We start from the raw sequence: 10,260 nt of genomic DNA on the forward strand, positions 1-10,260 counted from the left end.
TCGAGTCAATTCGTTCCCTTCCTAGACTAATGCTTAAGTTTTGAAAATACTGTCTATGATAAATTGGCACCAAAATTATTCCGTTTTAAATTACTGCGTTACCAAAATGGTAACCAACTTCGTAAAGTTTAAGTTATGGCAATAGAATTAGTAATTAAGACAATAGTTTTAGGTTGGCCTTTATTCTTACGTCTTTTTTTATTATTTGAGCATTAGAGCTGCTGTTCTCACGTTATTTTATTCCTCATACCTCCCTCTATATTGGTTTCCCAATCCTAGTAGAGCGATCCAAAAATAGGAAACCTTTTTACCTTTGTCTTGAACCCTTTAAGATCCATTTATCGTTACAACTGTAAATAGCAGACGATCCAGGACCTTCCCCCTCTATGTGAAGCTCTCCGCCAGATGGAATGGCCAGTTTTGGACACTGCACTAGATCACATTGTGGCTCAAAGTCACTCCATTCTCCGTTGGGTAAACACGTAAGAGTACTAGAGCCTTGGAGTTTGTAGCCTTCATTGCAATGGAAAATGATGACACTACCTAGTTAAAGGGAGCTAGTTAGATGAGATAATTAGCTTTGATATCGTCATTCAGAATTATTTTCCTCAGATTAAAGCTTCAGCAAAAAGTAAAAAGAAAATAAAAAAGATTGCACATCAAGCTAAAATAAAACAAAATAGGGGGAAAGAACAAGAGATAAGCCCTTTTGTGACCTTTTGTATATTCATAATCCCACAGTCTGCAAGCACTTTTAAAACAGATACAGCTTAATGTACAAAGGATATCAAAATAAAAATATTTTTGGCCGCTGGACCCGTCTTCGGTTTATTCTTACCAGAAAGCCGCAATTTTGTTTTTTGGTTGTTTCAAAATATGAAGTTTTTAGGGCAGTACAAAATTTTTGTCAGTATTGTCACATTAAACAGTGAAATTAAATAGTCAAAATTAATTATTTAAATTCAGCCAAACTTTTCATCTTTAATAATTCAAATCGGTAACAATCTGTTGGTACCCAAAGACAACTACATCTTAAAAGGAAAGCTGAACTTTCTTGAGCTGTTTGATGTTATATATTTTTTGCTTATTTTTAGGTGTTGAATTTTTAACCTACGTTTATTTTTATTTGGCGTCGCTACTAAACCCCAACACCGTGTCGGTTTTCTTTTCGGCAGCGAATAGCTGATTTTTAGAGGAAACGGCTGCGCATCGCAGCTTGCCACCAAAAGAAATTTGGTGCGCTGCCGGCTGACGCCGATTCTTCTTATTAGAGATGAGTTTCTCGGTTCAAAAGACTTTGAGTGTCCCATTGTTCAAAGCGGGATAAACAGACAAGCCTGTTAAAGCCCTTTAGTACTCCGAAGGCAGTTACATCATAATGACACTCGTAAATTCGAGGAAAACGCGACACAAGCAATAACACTGAAAAATCTGTAAGGTCAAGAGTCTTCTTTCTTCCTTCAAAGTTTTCATCTCTTGCTTTTCAATAAACGGTAGCGTTCGCTTCCCTCCATGTTTGTGTTTTCGTGATACCTGTCGTTGTACTCAGTAAAACCCAGTTAGTATTATACCTTTTAAAATGGTATAAAATGGTATAAAGGTATAAAGGTAAAAATAAAAGTATAAAGGTAATGTGGCGTTCGCTTCCCTCCGTGTTTGTGTTTTCGTGATAACTGTCGTTGTACTCAGTAAAACCCAGTTAGTATTATACCTTTCAACCCCATGCGCGTCAAAATAGTTTGGCAGCTTTTGTTCTTAGATAAGATTAATGTAAAGTTAAAAAATTTCGAGCTGGTAACCATTAGTCAATAGCCAAGTCTCTGCATTCTTAAGTTCTCTAACACTTGTTAATCAGCTTTGCATCGACAATTTTTAAAACTACAATCAAGAATAATTAATTATAGCACCTTTTTAATATTTATTATAGTGCAAATATTACTCTACGAAAGCAGAGAGATTTCGAAATGAATTCATACAGTTTTACGAAGTTAAATATCTAAAAGACGAGTCAATTCTTGTGAGAGTAGAGTGACGTTCCAGCGTCTGATAATCCTATTATGGACGCGAAAGGTTAGCCTATGGTTTACTAAAACTTTTTAAGAAAAGGCCTCTAGAGCAAATAAAGTGAATGTAGAGTGAACTCTAGAGTGAATGCAGAAGTTCGACTCCTAGTGTCGCAGGTTATTTGGTTTGGAACGGCGGTCAATCGTATGACTCTGAAAGCTCAACCAGAGTCAACCCAGCTCTAAATTTTGTCCAAGAGAAATCCTGGGGAAAACACGGGAAGCATCGAATGATTCGCCCCCAACCACGCATTGAACTCCCAGCCGAAGATATCGAATCAGGAGATCGGTACCTGCGCAACGCAGATCATTGGTCAGCATGCAAAAAAGTTAGTTTAGAGTGAAATACTTCTCTTTCTTTTTATGGTCAAATATCATGAGGAATTCAGCAAAGATAAGTTCAGATGCACTCGTAAAACAGTGTTTCTACAAATTTTAGAGACAATCATTGAAAAACGGTGGTGTTCCCTCTCTTCGTATAGAGCATTTTGAATGAGGATGAAATCTATGGTAAATCTCGTAAATAATGCAATAAACGGTAGTAAGGTTGTTTTCTTAAATGTAGGACAAAAATTGCCCATTTATCTTCATCTAAAAAAATGGCAACAATAATATTTTCTTATGCCACAAAAAAAATTTATAGGCTGGGTAGCCGTTTTTTTAGTTTTTTTTTTGTATTAGAGGCTTCAAGGTCCCATCATTCATGATGCTCTGCCACTATTCCTAGCATTTACACCACTTTTTATTTTTGAAGTATGTTACAAATCCCCCTTAGCAACAACACATCACATTGATCTAATAACTGATTTTGTCTCTAATTGTAAGAGGACTCTATCCAATGAAGCCAATTTCTTGATTGACGGTAATTGATACAGTTTGACATCATACTTTCTCAAGGCACTTGTAGTTAACTGAAAAATTTTAAAACAATTAATGAAACACGGCAGCAATGATTCAAGTCTCAAAAGTCAAGATGGTAGATGGAAGCATCTTGCCAAAGTTGCAAAAAAATAGCAGACGTGGTGGTAGATCCACTGAAATACAAGCGTGGTGAGGAAATTGCGATTGCGCTAGAACAATACTTGATCAAGATTCCTAAAGCAAAATTCAGAAGAATCGAGGGAGAGTGAACTTATCAATCCACATGTAAAGAAAGTTCTGCTAAAATATGGTACGAAGTTGTATCATAGCTACAGTCCTATCAAGGCTGCATTAGCCAAGCGATTGATAAAAACTATTCACCTTCTAATTTCAAGATACTGTTCACTCAAAACACCTTTTACTTTATTCATGTTAGGAATAAAATTATGAAACTATAAAATGAACAACCTCGTCGATCCCTGTGGAAGCGTTCATCCATGGAAGTTCAATATAGTGAAGAAAAACTCGACCAATTCAAAGGATCAGCTTTCATTTTAACTATCCTTGCTACTTTAAAGCCACTAGTACATCGTTACTAGCAGTAACTATCTAAGCAACGCCATCTGGAAAAACTAGAAATAGGTGAAAATGTTCAATAATATACCATGCCTGATTCCCTGTAACTTCGAAACTGTTTTGTCCTTATGAATACAAGAAGTTTTCGTCATGTCTCAACCACAGTACAATACATAGAGACAGTAAATAAGCATATCTTTCCAAGAGGAAAGCACGTGCCTATTGGGGAAGGGGGAGGGTATACGTAGAGCCACATGTCCGCAAACAGATCCTCCCAAAGATCTGTTCGCGTAAGAGTATTTGAGAGCCTTGGAGCAGCAAGCCTTTATTGTAAACAAGCGTGATGATGCTACTTAGTTAAAATTAAGCAATTACAAACAATTAGTTTAATTCCCTTCTAAAGGTCTAGTATATTTGCTTATGTTCTTCTGATCTGCAGGGAATATTCTTGTCACGCAGCTGCTTCCCTTAATGGAAATCAATTTCTCAAAGTTTGTCAGCTCTTATGTGCTCTCATTATTATTCACCCACCCTTGACCTTTCTTTCTCAGGTTTCAAACTGTCATTGAAGATTGAGTAATAATAGAAACTTTCAAGTGTTATTTAAGACCTTTAACTGAGACAAGATGACACGTGGACTTCAGCTATACTTGCTGGTAAACATTTTCTTTTACAAAAAAAGCTTATATCTTTAGAACGTTCAGCCTCTATAAAAGACAGTAGTTAACAAATGAACCCATAGTTTAACGAATTAGGAGACATAAATCTCAAGTTATCCAAAACTGACTGGTGTTCAGAGCCATTCAGGGGGGGGGGGTCAGCTACCCTGGGCGTTGCAGCTGGGGGAGGGCACTTTGATCAAATTTTTCCCTTTTATTCAGCTTTTTTTGCTTATGTTTTATTTGGTAAGAGGGCAGTGTAATTAATTTTTTCTCCGGCACAACCAAACCTAGGAACGGCTCTACTTTCGTCTTAGGGGTGATAGGTTTGCATGACAGTATTTAGGAACATCCTATTAGCCGTAAATATGGTTTACAGGACAGTATTTAACAATGTATCCCTAAAAAGCATCACTACTATGGTGCTTCTAACTATCCCCATAGTTTCTATATGATGAAACATCTTATTGCGGTAAAAGTCCCAAAGACAAGAATTTAGGGACCCTCCACCCCTAAAGTCAAAACTTGCGTACCTACGACCATTCAGAAATTACCAATATTTCAATATGTTTGGAGGTAAACAAACAATGATTTACCAAGGCCCCATCTGTAGATAAATCACATTAGCATTATAATTTAAGCATTGTAATCATTATGTTTAAAAGGAAAAAGAAAAAAAATCTTCGAAAGACAGAATGAAAAAACGAAAATGGATCATTACTGAAATGACCAACTTACCGGGCTCAAATGAATGAATTTCTACGCTTCCATTGCCAGGAGCATTCAGAGGAGGACACTCTATTTTAAGACACGATGGTTCAATACCGCTCCACTTTCCGTTTTCCTCACATTTTCTTTCATCACTGCCTACCATGTAATAGCCAGGTAAACATGAGTACTTTACATAACTTCCGTAATCATTTCCTTCTATCAGCATATCTGCAAACTCTGGTGCATCTGCAATTTGGGGGCAAACAATTTTTTCACAAGACGGACTTTCATTAGACCATGTTCCCATACTTAGGCAAGTTCTAGTTTTATCACCTACTAGCCTAAATCCTTCATTGCAGTGATAGCTTATGATCTCACCAGCAGCTAAATATCCTGAGAAAGAACCATCTGGCGTTGGTTTTGGTTTAGAACAGCTGATTGGCTCACAGGATGGGTAGTTATTGTCGAAAGTTCCATTTTCCGTACAACGAAGAATGCTGTGAGTAGTTCTGTATCCGTCTGGACAACTGAAAGATATGCTGCTTCCTATTTGAGCATTGTAATTACTCGGAATTACAATGTTTCCAGGTTGAAGCTTAACTTTGCACTGAACCTCAGAGCAGTATGGCATATCACCACTCCATGATCCATCGTCCTTACAGAAAAGACTCTCTTCTCCTATAATAGTATAACCCTCGTCACAAAAAAAGTGAACTGTGTCACCAGCATATACCAGACTTTGATCATAATGACCATTTTTCAAAAACGACAAACTCAGACACTGAACTTTTTCACATACAGGTGGGTCACTTAACCAATAGCCATTAGGACCGCACTCGCTAGTCGTACCACCAATTGCGATAAACCCTACATCGCAGGTATATTTTACAGTTGCACCATAGCTATAGACATCCATTAAGGTGACATGACTGTTTTCTGAAACAGAAGGTGGCTCACACAGAAGCTGAGCACAGTTTGGCTGATCACCACTCCACTCACCTGTATCCAAGCATACAACTTCCTCGTCTCCAACTAAAGAATAACCCGTATTACACTGAAATGCTACTTTTGTGCCAAAGGTATTATTTAAAGTACTCATTGAACCATTTTCTATCACAGATAATGTAGGACAAGATACTGGGTAGCAAGAAGGTACAAATGAAAATGTTCTATTTAACGTGCAGCTCGGTGACTGTTCATCACTCTTGTAACCCTTTGCGCAAGTGAATTCAAGCTCATCGTGATGATAATATGTTTTAGTGACAATTTCTGCGTTTTCCACAGAAGGGATATTGCATGTTATCATTACACAGACAGGTTGGGATTCCATCCACTCCCCAGAAGGTCCACAAATTATCTCTGAAGCACCTTGAAGCTCAAAAGCGGGATCGCAGCTGAATTTGGCAGTGTCTTTGTAAGCTCTTGTTTCATACTTTACTTTCCCCGAGCTGATTTCAACTTCTGGGCATAGTTTTGGCACACAGGCAGGAGTATTTCCTGACCAAGTTCTGTCAAACTGACAGTGTCTAAATTTGTCACCTTGAAGCTCGTAGCCAACCTGACATGAATACTCAACCTTAGATTCATATTGGTAATTCAAGCCAGAGACTTTGCCATTTTTTATTAGTCCAGGATGCGGACATGACACACGTTTACATGAAGGTACCTTGTTAGACCACAGTCCTTCTTCAGTACAAACTATTTCGTGGACTCCATTCAACTCATATCTGTAAAAATGAAATCCATAAAGGTAATGCCAGGCAAAGAGTTTAGACAAATTAAAAAATCAACAAGGAAGAAATATTGCAAAAGAAGTCAGTTCAGCTGAAAATGAGCCAAATGATTTGTTCAAGCGGCTTGGATCTTATATCCTTACTTCGTTTGTAAAATTGGATCCCAAAGTAGAAAATATGGTAAAAAAAATGCTGGTTAGGATTCAGCCTTGTAATAATACTCTAAAGCTCAAAAGATACATCAACATTTTCGAATTGTTTATTCGAACTCCTTAGGATTGAAATGGGAGGCGGAGGAGGTTTAACTCTGAACTCCATAAAGAACCAATATATCAAACCCTGATTTAACTATTGCTTTATTTACTGGTTCATGGGCATTTTTGTCACCCCTAATGTATTTAAATCCTATCCCCAGATTTTTAACTTTCAAACTACACGATTCTTTTTTTGCAGCTGGAAATTCAATAGGAGAAACAGAATGCCTTGAGCTTTCAAGACACGCTTTCCTAATTAGAAAATTTTATAGCCTTTACTTTTAACCGAATACCCTGAGTATAAATTTTTGAATGAAAAGGAAAAGTAAAATAAATTGTTTCTATTGTATTAAACAAAGCCTCCGTTTGTATCTTCAAAACCGTTTGTTAGGTATTTATTAAGTAAGAAAGAAAGAGAGAGAAAGAGTGAGAAAGAGTGAGATTGAGTGAGAGAGTGAGAGAGAGAGAGAGAGAGAGAGAGAGAGAGAGAGAGAGAGAAAGAGAGAGAAAGAGAGAAAGAGAGAGAGAAGGCAAGGTGCAAAAGACCAAGTGTTAATACTCAATGAAAATCACCAACAAAAGTTAATACAAGAGAAAAAAGGAAATAATAAAAAAAAAGAATAGTAACCCCTTGTTGCATTCAAATGCTATCGTAGAAGCAAATGAATCGTCATCTCCAAGTATCTGACCATTTTCAGGGGCATTTGGCTTGGGACAGCGTAATTTAACACATTTGGGTTCTTCATTGTCCCACTCTCCATCTTCTAAGCAGATCCTCTGCTTTTCACCAGCTAATACGTGTCCACGCTCGCAGTCGTACAATAATTTGGATCCAGGTCGACCATCACCTTCAAAAATACACGTCAAAGCTATTAAGTTTACATCATATGGAAATACTGATCTAAGCTATATACTTAATCAGCCATTCTGCAAAAACAAAGTCCATTCAAAAATAAAATCGAGACTACCGAAAGGAAGGGGGGATTAGTACTATAGCGTATACTGTTTACTTTAATAATTATTTATCGTCTTTTATGATTTGAACCACTTTTCTTCATTTAATATTAATTAACTAAAAAAACTTTTTCACAAAAGAAGTTTTTCAAAGAAAAGTAAATAACTCCATTCAACAAAATGAGCAACAATAAAATCAAATAATCTACCAAGCATGAAACTACCACAAATCAGCATCGATAAATAAATGAAACCCAAAACGAACAGAAATTACAATAAACAACAGTCAAACTCAAAACGAGCAGAAATTAACACGAGTAGGGCTCAAAACCCCCATCCCTTCACAAGACCATAGCATTATATGCACTTTACTGAAAAAAATACAAATGTTTTTACTTTTATAACTTTAATCAATCAAATTATTTTGACATTTTGATTACTACATATCAGTATATGTATGTTAAACTGACAATGCAAATTCATTTGCATTTTTTCAGTAAAGTTCTATTTTCAATCGAATGAGCCCTTTTCGAAGCTCGTAGGACAACTCCTTCGATACGAAGTGCCCTGGTCTAAACAACAACAACAACAAAAAAATAATACATTGTACCCACATCGATCTTTACTATAAAAATGTCAAGCCATCCAATAACTTTCGACCATTAAAAAGGGCACAATGTCTTTCGATTATATATACCTTATATGCCCCCCAGGGCATAAGTTACAACCCTTATTCTAAGGGCTGTGAGGGTGGTTGTCATCCTTAAAGACATAATGTCCAGAACTTTCTACTACATTGCACGAAGTGGTTATCTCAAAATTGTGTTGGAAGTGTCTGGGAAAAGAGTGGGTGTGAGAGGGGCGTTAGACACTCTCCAATCATTTCCAACAATTAAAAAAGGCGCTAGCCCTTTCAATTTCAAATCGAATGAGCTCTGTTGAAGTTTATACGACAACACTTTCAGGAAAAACCTTATGTACCCCCAGGGCATAACTTACAACCCTTGCTCTGAGCGATAGGGGGGGTGTCATCCTCAAAGACCTAATTTCCAGGCCTTTCTGCAACGTTGAACAAAATGGCTGTCTGAAAATTTTGATTGGATGTATTTTGGGGAACAGTGAGCGTAAGAGGGGGTTAGTTACCCTCAAATCACTTTCAACTATTAAAGAGGGCACTGACCCTCTCAATTTCCAACTGAATGAGCCCCTTTAGAAGTTTTTACGACAACTCTATCTATAAAAACCTTATATACCCCCAGGGCATAACTTACAACCTTTGCCCAGGAGGCTCTTGGGGGTTTGCCATCCTTAAATACATAATTTCCAGAACTTTCAACTACGTTGAACAAAATGGCTATCTCTAAAGTTTGATTGAATGTGTTTGGGGAAATGGTGGACGTGAGATGGGGGTTAATTACTCTCCACTCACTTTAGACTATTAAAAAGGGCAATTTCAATTTCGAATCAAGTGAGCCCTTTTTGAAATTTCTACAACAGCTTTATATATAAACCTTATATGCCCCCAGGGCATAACTTACAACCCTTACGCTGAGGGCTCTGATGGGGTTATCATCGTAAAAGACCTAGTTTCCAAAACTTTCGACTACGTTGAACAAAATGGATATCTCCAAATTTTGATTGTATGTGTTTGGGGAAATAGTGGGCGTGAGAGGGGGGTTAGTAGCCCTTCAATCATATTCGGCTATTAAAAGGGCACTAGGTCTTTCAATTTCCAATTGAATGAGCCCTTTTTGAAGTTTCTACAACATCGTTTTCTATAAAAACCTTATATGCCCCTGGGGTATAACTTACGGCTCTTGCCCTGAGGGCTTTGGGTGTGGAGGCGTTGTCATCCTTAAAGACCTAATTTGACAAATGAAACTCAGAGAGGAAAGAAAATAACAAAATGAAAAATAAAGTAAAAAAAGGTGAAAAAACGAGGATTTTGTCAGCCAGTGGCGAACCATAAAGAAGAGGAAATAAGCAAATATTTCGACAAGGACCTCCGCCGATTCGTCCTCAGTGCTAAACAAGAAAGAAAGAAAAGAAAAAGAAACCAACGAAAATCAAATCTTTCGAAGTTTACTTGTCAACGACAGAACAGAAACTAAATAAGAACCAGTTTGGAATCAATTAAAAAGAAAACTACCAAGATGATTGGGCTATAATCCTTTGTTTTGCTATTGCTTTGGCTGTCCTACAAGTTCGTTCATCATTTGATGTGCAAATAGGTTCTTTCAAGTTATACCGGGTGAAAATATTGATTGAGTCCTTCAAAATTAAAGTGTCATAAATTGGGCTTAATGAAATATCTCCAGTATCTCTATTTATATCTAAATTTTGGTTCATGCATTTTTTTTTATCTCAATTACCTTTTTAAAAGTTTGTGGTAGGCCATTTACAGTAGATATTAAGGTTGCCTCGTCCAAAAGAACCAGATGGGTCGGAT

At 37.1% G+C, this 10,260-nt stretch overlaps 2 protein-coding genes across 2 annotated transcripts in view; both read right to left on the reverse strand.

Moving 5' to 3' along the window:
• The window catches only part of LOC148944644 (uncharacterized), a 191,446-nt gene that overhangs the window by 137,042 nt on the left and 44,144 nt on the right, over positions 1-10,260 (reverse strand). The window lies entirely within an intron of this gene.
• Positions 1-10,260, reverse strand: part of LOC148944645 (sushi, von Willebrand factor type A, EGF and pentraxin domain-containing protein 1-like) — a 103,751-nt gene that overhangs the window by 78,326 nt on the left and 15,165 nt on the right. The window contains exons 3-5 of the mRNA XM_089099980.1: positions 7,486-7,705; positions 4,898-6,597; positions 312-543 (exon numbers count right to left, since the gene is read on the reverse strand). Of these exons, the coding sequence (XP_088956106.1) occupies positions 312-543; positions 4,898-6,597; positions 7,486-7,705 (2,152 nt within the window). The remainder of the gene's footprint in view (positions 1-311; positions 544-4,897; positions 6,598-7,485; positions 7,706-10,260) is intronic.

The sequence above is a fragment of the Artemia sp. Qi Xiang Cuo genome, chromosome 14 (genome assembly GCF_049724085.1).
Source record: "Artemia sp. Qi Xiang Cuo chromosome 14, ASM4972408v1, whole genome shotgun sequence".
In the NCBI taxonomy this organism is placed as follows: domain Eukaryota; kingdom Metazoa; phylum Arthropoda; class Branchiopoda; order Anostraca; family Artemiidae; genus Artemia; species Artemia sp. Qi Xiang Cuo.